General features: G+C 40.7%; 1 protein-coding gene across 1 annotated transcript; it reads left to right on the forward strand.

Annotated features, from left to right (window-relative positions):
* Window positions 1–9,905: 9,905 nt before the first annotated feature.
* On the forward strand, window positions 9,906–11,677 carry LOC140070131 (proteinase-activated receptor 1-like). The gene has a single exon (XM_072116502.1). It carries the CDS (start codon window positions 9,921–9,923, stop codon window positions 10,791–10,793), a length of 873 nt encoding a protein of 290 aa, XP_071972603.1. The 5' UTR covers window positions 9,906–9,920; the 3' UTR covers window positions 10,794–11,677.
* Window positions 11,678–17,038: the final 5,361 nt, after the last annotated feature.

The following is a 17,038-nucleotide window of genomic DNA, read 5'->3' on the forward strand; positions in this document are numbered from 1 at the left end:
AAAACTATTGACTCGAGTATAAGCCGAGGGTGGGAAATGCATTGGTCACAGTATATAGCCAACCAGCCCCCTATAGTATACAGCCAGCCCAGCCTGCCCCCAGTAGTATACAGCTTGCCCCCAGTAGTATACAGCCTGTCCCCAGTGGTATACAGCCTGCCCCCAGTAGTATACAGCCTGCCCCCAGTAGTATACAGTTTGCCCCCAGTGGTATACAGCCTGCCCCCAGTGGTATACAGCCTGCCCCCAGTGGTATACAGCCTGCCCCCAGTGGTATACAGCTTGCCCCCAGTGGTATACAGCTTGCCCCCAGTAGTATACAGTTTGCCCCCAGTAGTATACAGCTTGCCCCCAGTAGTATACAGCTTTCCCCCAGTAGTATACAGCCCAGAGATACGCAACAGTGAATTATGACCTGGCCATGTGTCCCCAGGCTCCTCCCCCCAACGGGCTCGTTCGTGGTCGCACCCTCTGCGACAACGTTTGTTACGCCTCTGGGGAAGCAGGCTATATACTAGGGGGGCAGGGGCTGCAGGCTATATACTGGGGGGGGGCAGGGAAAGCTGGCTATATACTAGAGGGGTAGGGGCTTCTGGCTATATACTAGGGTGGGCTGGGGAAGTAAGCTATATACTGGGAGACAGGGGCTGCAGGCTATATATTGGGGGCTGCAGGCTATATACTGGGGGCAGGGGAAGCAGACTATATACTGAGGGGGCAGGGGTTGCTGGCTATATACTGGGGGACAGGAGCTGCTGGACATATATTGGGGGCAAAGCGGCTGGCTATGTACTGGGGAGGCTAAGACCACTGCATTTCCCACCCGCGGTTTATACTCGAGTCAATACTTTTTCCCAGTTTTTTGTGTTAAAATTAGGGGCCTCGGCTTATAGTTGGGTTGGCTTATGCTTGAGTATATGCAGTAATATTATCCAGCACATATAAATATATACCAAAAATAAATATACTACAAGCATAAATATATATCGGCAGTAAATAACCACACACAAATATATACCAGTAATACCGTGCATCACCAAATTCTGACACCCTGTAACTTTTTCATACTGCAGTGTACGAAGCTGTGTAAGATGGCATTGTTTGACAGATTGGGTGATCTTTTTATTGAGGCAAAATGGCAAAAAAGTGTTTCACTTTTCGTCGTCATTTCCTCTGGAAATAATTGTTTTTATTTTTATATTACAGGCTACTAGCTTTTATTGTGCTGATTATTGTGGTGATCATTTAAAGTTGGCGACGCCCAAAACCAGATTTGTTAGGTTCTTATGGTCTGGTTTGAATGTGGCACCTGTAATCAATGACAGCACTGACTTCAGCAGTTACTGGCAGGCTGACACCAGCTGTGTATGAGGTCTGTGAGCCCTTTCCATATACCCCACCACAACTGGCCAACATGAAAGGGCTTAAGGAAATCATAATCCATCATGATAAACCAGGGACACTTACTCATAGATCCAGGCACCGTGACTGTGATAATCTTCTCATATTTGTTATCCATGGCCTCCTTCCTTCTAAAATTAAGTTTTATAATAATACTAATAAGACTACTAACCTGGCCCTTCTGTGATGTAGATTTACATGATGTTACACTGTCTCACCCTTCCTCAGCACTTGTACAGCGAGCCCTTAGTGCTCCCTGTACAAGCACTGAGAGAAAAGGAGAAGTTTAGGCCCTCAGGCTCATTAGCATAATCTTAAAAGTTGATTTTATAAGAAAGGGACCATGAATCACAAATATAAGAAGATTACCCCATTCCCGGTGCCTGTATCTACAAGTAAGTGTCCCTGGTTTATCATGCCTGATGTTGGCTGTAAATTTTCTTAAGATATACGCAGCACAATATTTGTCCAACTGGCCTGTGCTAGTTATCTATTCATTTATGACATTAAAGTTATTGCTTTAATAATTCCAAACTTGAAAAGATTTTGCAGTAATTGATTTAAGCAAAGCTCAAAAACCGACAACATTCATTCTGTGGGAACTAGATTTATAGCAGAAAATAACAGATCTGATTTTATCGGACAAAGTCCTTATAAGGAAGATGTTCTGTAATAGCAACTTTACTTTTTGAATCATGCAAAACCCAAGAGAACACGATGATAAGTGATGGAGAGGCAAAGTAATTGTATACAGATCGCACCCCCTGCTCCGCCCTCAGAAAATACAGCAGTAAAGTTGCACCGGGCTTATCAGAAGGATCCAGTTACCATCAGTACTTTGGCATGTACTGCACTGCTTCAACTGTACGGACAGGAGGACACAACAACAACTCAGTCATGCAGACCATAGTGCTGCTACTTAGTGCATTCAGCATCTTCTGTCCTGTGCTGTGTGATGACCCTTCATCAGGTATGTCATCAGGGGACTTCTCTGATTATCTGTCATTCTCTTTGCACAGTTGTGGCAGCCATTTCTATGTTCATATATTGAAATGAGTACGATGTAATATATACGTTGTAATGAGTGGTATGGTAAAACAGAAAATAAAAAAATCTGGATTTAGGGACATATGTTGAGAGAGAGAAAGTGGACCAACGTAGCAAGACAATATGTAAATTCAGCTTTTTTTGCAATATGTCTTGAAAAAGTGATAAGTCAATTGATGATGCTACTTTAGTTTTTAGTTTTTGTCTATTTATCTATACATCTTCTATTTTTTATCTATCCAACTATGAATCGATCTTCTATCTTTCTTCTACTGTATCTATCTCTCATATTTATCTTCTATCTATCTACATATCTATATATAATCTACTTTATATTCATTCATCTATAAATCTATCTATAAATCTATTTCATCTGTCATTTTTATCTTCTACTAGCTGTAGCTCCCAGCATTACCCGGGATAATAAATAATTACTGTTGGGGGTAACGAAATAGAATGGGTTAACAAAAATTTTATATGTATCTATAGACTGCCTCAGACTGTCTCTGACTGTCTCTGTCACTGACCGTCTCTGTCACTGACCGTCTCTGTCACTGACCGTCTCCGTCACTGACCGTCTCCGTCACTGACCGTCTCCGTCACTGACACTGTCTGTCTCTGGCAGTCTCTAACAGTGACTGTGACTCGGGCACTCTCATTCCACTGACTGTCTCACTCCAGCGACTGTCTGTCTCGGGCACTCTAACTCCAGTGACTGTCTGTCTCGGGCACTCTCACTCCAGTGACTTTCTCTGTCTCCGACTCTCACTTTGTCTATGGAGAGATTTATCAGTAGTGTCTGAGATCAAAACTTCTCTAGTCGGCCATGGCAACCAATCGGAGCTCAACTTTCAAATTCCCACAGCTGTTTATAAAATTACCTCATCTCGGTCTCTATCCATCTTACCTCACACGTAAGTGTCTTATACTCAGTGACCTGTGGCAGAGCAGCAACCAATCACGGCTCAGCGTCAATCTGCTATAACTTTCTCCGACAGTCCCATATTACAGATACTTACCTACTAGTGTGTGATATCTACAAAGTGTTATTATTGTGCAGGGCTAAATGAGCCTCTTACTGACTGTGCCCACTCTGTCCAAAAAAACTCCCGGTCATGTGCCAAATGTACAGTATATAAATGCCCATTGTCCTATTCTGTTCACTTTTTTTGAGTTTTAGGCCTCACATTGAGAATGAACATGAGTGATTACTACAACTACAGCTGGTACTATGAAACAGCTACTGAATAAGTATACATAGAAGCAGCTGCTTGATGTCATAAGAGGACAAGTACACCAGGAAGGGTAATCTGACCAAAAAAACATATGTTCAGATTCAGAATAATATTTCTTTTCTTATCTTGCTCCTTTTTTCATTTTAATAAATATAAACTTCCTGTCAAAATTGTATAATGGTAAATGAACAATAAGCTATAGTCCCATCTACCTCCAAAATTGAAAATGTATATCATTTAGTAGTTGGCTTAGTATCTAAAAAAAAAAAGGGTGCGAAAATGTGTTGCATTATAAACCCAGCCCCTTTTCTGAGAGGCGCCAGACGTTTCACTATGTCTTTCACTTTCACCAGACAAGTGCATGAAGTTCATGTGTGCAAGTTTCATGGTGAAAATCAGCTGTAATGAAAACTGGTGCTCCAGAGACATGCTTTGTAACCTCCATTGTGGACAAGAAATGAAGATCCGGTAGATCCTGCAGAGAAGACTCTGTATATTAACTTAGAATACTATTATAGGCTATATAAAATTTTCTTTATGAACTTTAAAGTGCTACATCTGTTGAAGGGTCATATTCAGTCTCAAAATTGGTGCCCAGATTGCCAGTAACAATTTCAACAAAAATCCATGAGCTCAGTTCTGGCATGAGAGGAAAAAGAACAGATGATCGTTGTGACGAACACCCACTCTCGTCACGGGGTGCACCTACGCTAGAGTTCCTCCCACCTATCTATACAAGATGATGTCTTTACATTAAATTCTGCTCTCTTAGCCCTGAAACTCACTCAAATCTGTCACAGCCACCACCTATAACAGTGGCACGGGTGCCACAGGCGGCACTCAGAGCCCTTTCTGTGGGCACCCAAGCCATCGCCCCAGCACACCACTGTAGGAAGAGGGAGAATGAGTAGACGGGGCTGAAATATCTTTGGAGGACCTTCTGCTGGCCCCACAATTCTTTGTGTACAGAGGGACATTGGAAAGAAGCTAAAATGATCCAAATTTTCCATCTTGTCCTCCAATATGATTGAAAGTTGTTGAAGAACAGGGAGCAATAAGTTATTGCTTTTGGTTGGCACCTGGCAATAAATAAGGGGGGTTTTGGGTTGCGATTTGGGCACTTGGTCACTAAAAGGTTCGCCATCACTGACCTATACTTTTCCTATTCATGTATAATAAGAAGGCAGATAGTCGTCTGTCCAAATAAACCCCAAAACAATTTAGAAACCTAAATAACAGATAACTCAATTTGCTATACAATTCCTTAAAATTAATATTGGTAACACCATCTCTTTGGAAACCTTAGTTCTTTAAGACTACAAGCAGAGGCTTATTAAGTTTTAAAGATTTAATACACTGATGTGTAATGCAAACATACTGTTGTCAGATAAAAACATACATACATACATACAACCATCTGAGCATACCTCTTCATGTGAATTTTCCAAAAGACTGACCAAGGTTTTTTTTTGGGCTCGCTAATTTAAACTTAGTGGGTTTTAACTCCCACCCTCTGTGATGCCAATGAGAGGAGGATATTTACCTGCTACCCCTCCCCTCAGTGAGTTGCCTTTTCGGAGAAGATTTTATAAAAATCTGTAGTGGCGCTGCTGCGCTGAAGAGCATCGGAACGCACTGAAATACACCGAGGCCGGCTGAGTGAAGGTAAGCGCAAGCTTCGCGATACATTTTCCGTTTTTAAATGCGGCGTTTTTTCCAAATACGTAGGGTTTTCCTTCAGCCACGCCCCACCCCCCCACCCGATTTCCAGCGTGCATGCCGGCGGCGATGCGCCACAATCCGATCGCGTGCGCCAAAATCCCGGGGAAATACAGGGAAAATCGGCACAAATTGGAAATATTCGGGTAACACGTCGGGAAAACGCGAATCGGGCCCTTAGGAAATGACCCCCATTGTATCATTTCCTTTGTCCCAATTGCTGCACTTTTGGTGGAGTTAAACCAATCTCTTCACATTGCTAATTAGATTCTCCTTTTGATTCTATGCACAGGACACCTTGGCCTAAAAGGTGAGAATAGCTACACTTTCTGTATAGAGTCACTTGAACTCCATGGCCCCATGGGGTCAGGGAGCAACATACCAAGTTTTTAGATCATGTCTGGATCCTAAAGTGCAATTAGAATTTGAAAATTAGGATGATACTAGAAAAGGTGCTTTATGGCTAATTCGGATTCTAAAAGTAGTAACCAGAGGAAGGAGTACTTCAAACAATAAGTTATTACTGTTACCACAGTTGTATATATGAAAAGCATATAACAAAATTGTCTTAATTTCTGTGATTAAAATCCTATCACTGTTACATATGATCCAAATTTATCAATACATATTGGGCCACATTTGCTTGTTTGCCTGTGTAGTGTGCACGGGGTGTCAGATTTAGGATTTCTTCATGAATCTGGCCCCCCTGCACTGCTGTGACAGAGTTCACCACTTTTTTCTTGGTGCACCTTATACATGGAGCGTGCGACACACTTCTGTCAGACTTTGCATGATAAATGTGGCGCAAAGTCCGACTGAGCACCGGAACGCCCATGTGGTGCAGACACTTCTTAAATACATTTACAAGCAGTTTGCACTGAAAAGAATTTGCAGAGTCAGAGAGAAAACTGGTGCAGGGGCTTTAATACATGTGGGCCATTGCCTTTTTTTAATTGTTTGAAAGTTTTAAACAAAATGCAAAAAATTGATAATTTTTTTCAATTATTTGGGTAATAATCCTATTTACTTCCAACTTGTACTAAAACCATATTATTTTTTTACAGGTAATTTTTCAGAAGGAAACTATGACATGGCTCATCCGTTATTTGCCTATGTTGGAGTATTAGGTAATGGTCAAACATATCAAGACTTTTGGAGCTATTCAACGGGAGAACTAGATTTTAATAATAAAAGTCATGGAAAAAAATTTTGAGCAATCATAACTGTAAGAATTCTTTAATCAAGAGTCACTTTTCGTCAGCTACTGCCATTTTCTCTAAGTCTCAGGTGTCATATTTGAGATTAAAGATTTACCCATTTTACCCAGAATCATGTTGATGTTGGTACATAATTATGTCAGAAGCCTTTCCCTTTTCCCATTGATCCACCTACCACCCTTCTAAAAGGGCTATCCTCACGTCCCATTGATCCACCTACCACCCGATCTACCTTTATAGGTAGATTTGTGGTGGTAGGTTACCTTTAATGATTTTTTTTTCTAGTTTTTATCTTGTATTAATAATGTTTTCTCTGTTTCAGAACCAGAGGTAGAGAACTTTATGTACATTGTGGAAGGCAACATGACAAGTATGTAAAAGATTTTACTGTAAACTCATATACAGTGGGTATGGAAATTATTCAGACCCCTTTGAATTTATCACTTTGTTTCATTGCAGTAAATTAGTAGGATCAAAAGGTTATTGCTCAGTAATGTACACCACCTTGACAGAAAAAATTGTAATGTAGATATTTTTACTCATTTAGTAAATGAAAACTGAAATGTCACTTGGTCATAAGTATTCGGACCGTTTGCTCAGTGTTGAGTAGAAGTTTTGGAGCTAGTGGAGCCATGAGGCTTCTTGGGAATGGTGCAACAGGTTTCTCACACTTGGATTTGAGGACCCTCTGCCTTTTCCTTGTAGATCCTCCTCAGTTCCCTCAGGTTGGATGGGGAACATTGGTGGAAAGCCATTTTGAGGTCTCCCCAGAGATGCTCAATTTGGTTTAGGTCAGGGTTCTGGCTGGGCCAGTAAGGAATGGTCACAGAGTTGTTCTGTCAGCCATTGGCCCAGTCTGAAGTCCAGAGCACTATGCAAGAGGTTTTCATCCAGGAAATATCTGTACTTGGCCGCATTAATCTTTTCTTGAATTGCAACTTCACTCCCATAGCATGATGCTGCCACCACCACATTTCACTGTGGGGATTGTCCACACATACCACTTAAAATTAACACCAAAAAGTTAAATCTTCATGTAACCACATAAGAGACTCTTATTTCTCATAGTCTGGGAGTCCTTCATGTGTTATTTTGCAAATTGCATGCGGCTTTCATATGTCTTGCACTGAGGAGAGGCTTCCATACTCTGCAAAAAAAACCTGACTGTTGGACAGCTGCAATGATTATTGTCTTTCAGGAACTTTCTCCCATCTCCCTACTGCATCTCTGGCGCTCAGCCACTGTGATCTTGGGGTTCATTTTTACCTCACTCACCAAGGCTCTTCTCCCCTGATTGCTTAGTTTGGCTGGATGGCAAGGTCGAGGAAGAGATGTGGTGGCCGCAAACTTCTTCCATGTAAGGATTATGGAGGCCACTGTGCTTTAAGGAACCTTGAGTGCTACAGAAATTCTTATGTAACCTTAACCAGATGTGTGCTTTGCCACAATTCTGTCTCTACACTCCTTGGGCAGTTTCTTAGACCTCATGATTGTCATGTGCTTCCGACATGCACTGTGAGCTCTTATAATGACAGATGTGTGTCTTTTCTAATCAGGTCTGATCAGTTTAATTAAACACAGCTGTTTAATTGTCTATGAAGGAGTAGATGCATCTCAATGAGAATCAGAAGGAAATGTATAGCAGTTGAATATGAGTGCCACAGCAACGGGTCTGAATACTTGACCATGTTATATTTCAGTTTAATAAATTAGCAAAAATATCTACTTTTCTGTTTCTTTCAAGATGAGGTTCAGAGTGTACATTAATGAGCAAAAAAAGATCTTTTTTGATCTTACCAATTGGCTGCAATGAAACAGAGAGTGAAAAATTTAAAGAGGTCTGAATACTTTCCGTATCCATTTTTTATGCTGAATAGTTGTTCACAAATTGTATTGCAGTGATGAATCTGATTAAAAGACTTGTGGATAATGTAGATACTTAAGATGTATGATCGAGTCATGTATCTGGTGAGCAAAATGATTTTCAGAGTGAAGGGTCTTAGATCATAACTCCGCTTTTTTATTTAGCCCATGACCTTTACGTTTTTTTTTTACCAAAGCTTTCGAAAGAAGGATTCCCTTTATCAGGGAGATTTATATTATACGGATGCAACAATTGGAGATTGGGTGTAAATACTTACTGCATATAGATGTATTATGTCTACTTGTGAAAGGCCTACCATCTTATTTTAGATACAATTGAAACACTTGGTATCACTTAAGATCAGCTTGTTGGCTACTTGGTTGTCAAGTTTGGATTTTGAGTTCCTATAGAATGATTTGGAAACTGTATGACATTTCATTAACGTTGAGAGGGATGCAATGTCATGTGCACTATGAATATGATATTTCATTTCTTTTATTTTTACTTTTTTATTTACATAGAATTATTATTTTTATGGTGACATCTTTTATCAAAGGCATTGCCATTGGTACTAACTACAAGTCTATGTATTTTAACTACTTGAGTTATTACTGTTTTTCTCTGTTTTGCATAAGCTATTAAAGGCAATTCAACATATTGCATTCCTCTCCGCTAAGTATATGTTTAGGAAGGTCCCCAGTGATGTCACTGTCCATATAAGGACAGTGACATCACTGGGAAAACAGCTTGAACATTGGCAGCAGCCAATCAAGGGATGTTATTTAAATTTTTAAATTTAGCTTCTTCATTTGAGGCATATTATATTTACCCATCATGGCAATCTTGACACAACCAATTTTTTAAGCTCTTTTGAAGGTAGTTTCTAGTAGTAGTGACCATAATAGAAAGTTATTCAAACAATAGATCTCGGAAGACCGAGCCTCCAATGAATCAATAAGGCCCTGTTATTTGATTCTGCTGAGTATTGCAGGCTATATGAGGGACTGTAGGGTGTTGTATATTATGGACTAAAATAATGAGTCTATTATGTAATATATTATTAATAGCATGACAAGAACTCATTTTAAAAAAAGTGATACTGATAAATCTTTGTGTATAGAGCCATAATATTATGCAGGGCTTTACAAATCAAAGGCTACATAAAGGGTGCCCTGTGCCACTTTTATCATTATTTAGCCAATTATACCGCCCTGACTAATAATTGAAGTGTCTGCAGAGAGACATATATTTGATCTGCTGCTGTCTTAACCTAAGAGACCTAAGTAATCAATAACAACTTATCTGTTTCTTTCAGATACCTCCACTTCTGATGGCATTTCAAATCACACTAAATTCTACCTCTATAGTCAGTGGTTGACCAAGTTTGTACCATCCGTCTATACCGTAGTCTTCACAGTGGCTTTACCCCTCAATCTTATGGCAATTGTAATGTTTCTACTGAAGATAAAGATCAAGCTGCCAACAATGGTCTATATGCTGAACCTGGCGGCAGCAGATGTGCTCTTTGTTGTTGTGTTGCCTTTCAACATTGTCTACAGATTTTCCGGAAACAACTGGCAGATTGGAGAAGGGATGTGCAGGGTGGTCATTGGGGCTTTTTACTGTAACATGTACTGCTCCATCCTGCTCATGACAAGTATGAGTGTGGACAGATACATGGCCGTGGTGTTTCCAATACACTCTCGTACCTGGCGCACAAAGAAGCGAGCATGGCTGGTGTGTGTCTTCATCTGGCTCATATCCATAGCGAGCATCATCCCTCTTCTTCTTACCAAGCAAACGCTTTACATTAAAGCATTGGACATTACAACCTGCCATGACCTGATGGAATTAAAAGACCAACAGAACTTCTACATGTATTATTTCACCACATTTTCTTCCATTTTCTTCTTCTTTCCACTAATAATTACAATCTTCTGTTATTTTGAAATTATCAAAACCCTGAGTAATAGCTCTGTGAACACAGACAATTCCTCGAAGAAGAGAAGGGCCATTATCATAACCATTATAGTCCTTTGTGTGTTCATTGTTTGCTTTGGTCCCACAAACATCATCTTCCTGATGCATTATCTGCACTTCCTTAAAGGCGAATCGGAGTCTCTGTACTTTGCGTATCTTCTGTGTGCCTGTATCAGCAGTATCAGTAGTTGTCTTGATCCATTGATTTATTACTATGCATCATCAAGTTGTCGGAAATATTTATATAGTTTATTATGCTGTACCACACCTGATAAACATCAAACCAAGCCGGGACCCAAAGCAATAAGTACTGAAAGTTCTTTCACTTAGTTCAGAACTGGATTATAAGTATACTTACTTCTTAGATTTTAGCAAATATTTGCAATTCTTTGTGTGAATGTTGCCTAAGGATATAGAGAAAAGAGGTCCCCATATGCCCCATGTCAATAGAGTGTGACTACCAGAGATAGTTGAATACTATTCTCTTTGAAATGGAAGAAGTAGTTATATGCAGTACTGATCCATTTACACAAGGGACTCGCCTGGACAGGTAATAAATGTTGTTCATGAGCCAAACATGGTAAAATTCAGAGTTTAGACTATTTTATATGGAGAATGATTGTACCAATTTGCCATAATACTTATAGTCACATGACCATTATCCAGTAAAATGAGATCTGTTATAGCATCTGTGACCTACTGAGCTGTGAACTTACTGTAACTGAAAAGAACAAAAGGGTGGAGCATTGTGTGAATCAGCTTCTCCTGTCCAATCAGAAACTTGATATGACAACCAATCAACAAGCTGATAGGGGGAGAGTAGCTCCTCCTCTCGGTCCTTTCAAGGTTGTTGCTTTCTTGGAGGAGTCTGTTCTTATATATCTGTGGTTTAAAGGCTTTAAAAAGTCCACTTCCAGTCCCTTATTCACAGGATAGGGAAGGTATGTTGCTTTGGCTGCTCCCCGAGCCTGTATTACCGGTACTATAGGTCTCAATATCATTATAGGACTCCATAATTTCTGTGTCTACCACTATTAATATTATAAAACACACATAAGTCCATTATTATACTATATCACTGCTATTATAAGAATATTATTATATTATATCTCTAGTTATAATATATTTATACCAAGGCAGATAAATAATGCAACACTTCTGATTATAAGGACATCCCTCATCTAGCCTGTGCAAGATTTGAGTAAATTGTCTGAGAGCGAAACTGGGCAACTAGAACAGTTCTAGTCTCAGACACTCCTGATAAATCTTCCCCCATGTTCCCAATGGTGGTTGTTGTATGTAACATGAGGTTATTTTTGAGAATGTGCTAGAAGTGCTAAATATACTTGTTACCTGCATGCAAGTCTCAGAATAAAAGGAGTTCTTAAACCCGATGACATGAAAGTCTACTGTTCTTGTTATTTCAAATGCATATTGCAGTTTGCTGATGTAATGGAAGTGATTTTATAAAGTTCAAAGCCTCACAAGCATAAGAAGCCGCATGACAAAGTCTAATGTCGGACTGTAAGTGTTGTCAGCAGTCAATAAGTAGGACAGTAATCCAGGACAAGAAGGAAACAGAAGCAACTTATGCAAACAGAGGAATAACCAGGACATTAGGTTCTTAGCAGAATAAACCAGAAATAAGCTCTTGACTCCGAGCTTGTTAGAAAACCACCACCGTAACCGATCATTAACGGAAACTACACCATCACTTGTTGTGGGTATGTGGGTAGGCCACAGCTTTTATTTAAAGAGAAAATCGTATTAGATAATTAAATAACATGGAAAAAAGTGCAAAAAAAACGGAAGTTGAACAAAAACATGCCCGTACGGGCCCTACGTTTCTTCCTGGAACAAAAAACCTTCGCCCAAATGGAGGCTGCTGGCCGGCAGACATCATGGGGGCACCTTCATTTTGCCTTCGGGCATGTGCAAAAACCGCCAAATCTGTAACATCTGTAAAGAAACAGAGAACAACCATCAGGACACCGACAAAAACACCTTTAAATAAAATCAACCTGAGGGCAGGGTGGGTGGTAGACTTCTCGCCGCTCGGTCCTGAGGGCAGAAGGAAAGAGGCACCTCCACGTGCCCCCATAACTTATAAAGAACCTGGGCGGCCCCCGTAGGCCCGCCTAAATATCTCCACCCTTTTAGAAAGGGGCCAATCGCTGCCTTCAGCCTTTTTCAAATGAAATAGAACCCCCCCTAGGTGATTTGGGGCTAGCGATAGACAGGCCAAGGTCAAGCCATGAGAGAATGTCCAAAAAGCAACCAAAAGGTCAGAGAGATAAAATAATCAAGCTAAGAGAAGGTCCAGTACTCAATAATACATTGTGAGGAAACTTTGATAAATTAGCTCACCAGGGTAAAGACATCTACTCTTCCTCACACTTAGTGAAAGTAGAATGAATGGTGCAATATTGTATGTATATATATGTTTTTATTGCCATGTAATTAATGACTAGTACTTTAATGCGTTTGGGCTAAATAAGACCAAAAGAATAACAAAAAAATTCAAGGCAGGGCTTGATTAATGCTATCACTAAAAGTTTTTGAGCAGCTTTATGCCACTCCTCTCCAGCATAATAACATATACTTTACCTCGAAGTAAATAATGATATAGTGCCTCCGGGATGAAATAAGCACTGTTAACAGCTTTTAAAACACTAAACTAGCAGCGCTAAAGGTAGCATAAGAAATATCTTCTTTGGCATCCCCTTGATTTATGTTAATTGTCACCTGTTTAGCTGCATCTGCCTGTTCTTTGGCCACGGATCCCCAGGTAAGTGCCACATTTTGAATTGTATCCACATCCTCTAGACATGAATAAAGCAACGGACCTGATCCTCATTTAAATAGGCCAGATACTGGTAGAAGATGACTGAAGCATCCTATCAGAACTTGCTATTGCTCTGAATGTGATCAATTTCAGGCTTCTGTGGTTGAAAAACCTGTGCTTAGCAGTTCCCTTTCAGGGTCTTTCCTTATGGAAACCTGGGTGTGAGTTTGAGCTTGTTTTGTGTGCAGATGTGGCTTGAGTGATATATGGCTTAACCAGTCAGTGCTGGGGGCAGTGTCCATTACTCCCTTTATAATCTGCCCAGTTCCTTCAGAGGGTGCTGGTTATTGCAGTCCTACTCCTTGCCTTTGCTTGTGCTATTGGTACCTTTGCTATTCTGTGTATCTTCAGCTATGGTTATCGACCAGATGCCACGAACAAACCCCGACCATGCTGTATATGGCCACTGCCATATTGGATAGCCCATCTGCACCCTCAATGATGTCATCAGAGGGTGCCAATCAGTTGCTTTCACAACTGGGAGCATGTTAGCGATCCAGTTGTATTACAGTGTGCCAGAGGCAGACTGTTTGCAGCTTTGTTATATATTAAGGCTACTTGGGTGTGGAGTAGCCTTAACTCCCAGTGCCCGGCCAGGCTAGGACACGCCCCAGCATCTGCAGTTAATTACATATTAATAAATTAACACGTTAGGTTCCAGGATTATTAAATTACAGATTACGGCGGAAGCAGGAGGAATCTTCTGATAGTAGGATCCTGAGAGAGAGCTGGCACATTCTTTACGACATGTAACAACTGAAGTCATTATAATCACAGTCTTCATTGGCTGTTCGGTAGATGGCTGTTCCACTTATCTCTACTTTTGACCAGATGAGAGATGAAATATAATAATGTGTCAATAGCCACTGAGCATTTAGAAATGTCTTTCATTAGCCTCAGAAACAAAGAGGCCAACAAAAAGAAAGAACATCATTTTATGCAGATGATTCGATGATTTTCGTGTCTGAACTGCGCTATTTCTTTCATGGCTCGGATAGATAGTTTAATGGAGTTACTCTGAACCAAATTACCCAAGTCCACCTTTACACTCTTGCCTTGAACTTGAGGTTTATCAGCCGGGGAATACAATGCAGTGCTGCAGGTAGACTAAATGCTCTGACGGAGCAAAGAGGGGTACAACGGAGGTACGTGGGACCCCATCGGATCCCTCATTTTCGTGATCTGTGGGGTTCTCATCACTGAGACCCCCCACTGATCAGCAAGTTAGGCCCGATCCAATGGATTAAGCATAACTTGTGTTCGTGGTAAAACCCCTTTAAGCAATTTCTTATGACAAGCTCATAATCACTAATCTCTAATACACCAGAGTTTCGGAGTCTGTTACAAGCTCCTAATAACAAATTATTCTTCTATTCAAACACCGTGTATCCTCAGCTCCGGCTACTTCACGCCCCAGTAGCCGCTTTAGAAAATTTACATACGTGAGGATTAGCCCTTAAAAGAGTACATCTCTATAATGGATGCGTTTTAATGCCTTTTTAAAGGAAACCTACCACTTGAAGTGGCAGGTATAAGAGGGAACTACCGAGCACCAGCTCAGGGTGAGCTGGTGCTGGAGCTTATTTTTGTTAGTGTTTTAAACCGCTGTATTGCGGTTTAAAACACTTTTTAAACTTTATAGCCGGCGCAGGGAGGTACGCGCTCGGCGCTTACCATGCGCGCGACCGTGCGCGCGGCTACATAGGAAGTGGAGAGCCGCGCGCATGGTAAGCGCCGAGCGCGTACCTCCCTGCGCCGGCTATAAAGTTTAAAAAGTGTTTTAAACCGCAATACAGCGGTTTAAAACACTAACAAAAATAAGCTCCGGCACCAGCTCAGCCTGTGCTGGTGCTCGGTAGTTCCCTCTTATACCTGCCACTTCAAGTGGTAGGTTTCTTTTAAGGTGCAGTCTCATGATTTATTTTGGAGCTTAGACATAGAGGTGGTTTTCCATCAAATATAATAAAATAATTGGCTGTGAATATATGTTTCATTTATTTATCAGTGTTATTAATGTAAATGGAAAACCCACAGAACCACTTTAGGAAGTGGCTCATTGCTTTTGCTAGAACCCATCTTGTGGCCAACTCCTGTTTCCCTTCATGAATAAACCAGGCTAAACTGCAAAATACAGACTTTCTTTGAGAATTCTAGAAAATTCCATAACATGTTCTCATCACTATAAGAAGGTAAAATGTAAGTGGTTTGTTAAATTGTGAGAGAAAAGAGGAGGATATTTTCCACAAGTCATTTCCTTGTGTAGCCACTTATGAATTATTCAATCAGGGATATTACAAGAAAATTAGACCAGTATGAAATGCACTGTAATAAAAATCTGTATCATTGATGTTACCAGAAATTATGTAAATAACACTGAAATAGTCACTAACTTATAAAGGTTTAGGACTAAGGTCATATCCTTAAAGCGAACCTGTCACCAGCAATTTGATTTTTTTTGCTGGTGACAGGTTCCCATAGCCTGTGTTATGCTTATTTGAAAAAAGCCTTTTTCAGCATTCTGAATAATTTCAGTACTTTATGTAAGTTTAATTCACATTACCTGGCTCCCTTCCAGCAGCATGTGATGAGTCCATGGGTGGCAAAAGCTGCAGCCAGTTTGTGCCCATGTCACTTTCCTTTCCTCCACATTCATGCAGCTCCCTCCCCACTTCCTGTCATGTACATTGAGCAGGGAGCAGAGGGGGACAGTGTGGAGGGGAGGAAGAATGCTTCATGGAGACTGAGGCTGCAGCTGTCCCTCCCCTCAACACATGCCAGGGATCCAAGTAATGTGAATTAAGCTTATATAAACTACTGAAATCATTCAGAATGCTAAAAAGGAATTTTATAAATTAGTTCAGCAGAGCCTATTGGAACCTGTCACCAGCTAAAAATGACATTCCTGGTGACAGGTTCACTTTAAAGTTTAATGCATGATTTTTCATGCAAATAGGAGAGTATACACAATCTATTTAGCTCCTCCTGCTCTATAACATACTGCCTGCAGATAGGACCCTGTGTACAATCTGCTCAGCTCTTCCTGCTCTATAACATGTTCCCTGCAGATAGGACACTATATGCAATATGCTCAGTACCTCAAGTTCTATAACATCCCACCTACAGTACAAAGGTCATTGGCTCCATTATTCTTCCCTGAGAATTTTAAATCTCTTCCATTTTCTGTGCACCCACACCTTTTTTGTGTGTGTCATCAGTTTCTCAGCTGAACAGGTCCAAAATACAGACAAAACTATGTGATCATATATTAAATGGTACCAATAATGTTCATGTTATTTTCATAAAAGATTTATTTAAAAAAAATACTCTACCATCTACCATCATATTTAGGTGTGGTAGACTGCCCCCAAACGTTTGCTCGTTACCTTAAGGGTGACAGGGGACTGCTGTTGGCATGCTCCGGGCCATGTTCTATGCCGAAATATTCACTTTTAAACTTTATGCAAATGAGCCGGAGGCGCTCACCATTCGGCTATCCGACCGCCTACTCGCTCAGTCGGAATCTAATATATGCACGCCCCCTCATCTCTATTCATCTTTGGGGTCGGGGGGAAGCGCTGTAGACAGGTAGTTCCTGCAAGATTAGCAGACAGCTATGTGATGTCAGTGGCTGTGAATATTTCTGCATACAACACGGCCCGGAGCATGACAGCAGCGGTCACCTGTCACCCCTAAGGTAAAGAGCAAACGTTTAGGGACAGTCCAGACATCT

Source organism: Engystomops pustulosus, chromosome 1 (assembly GCF_040894005.1).
Source record: "Engystomops pustulosus chromosome 1, aEngPut4.maternal, whole genome shotgun sequence".
In the NCBI taxonomy this organism is placed as follows: Eukaryota; Metazoa; Chordata; class Amphibia; order Anura; family Leptodactylidae; genus Engystomops; species Engystomops pustulosus.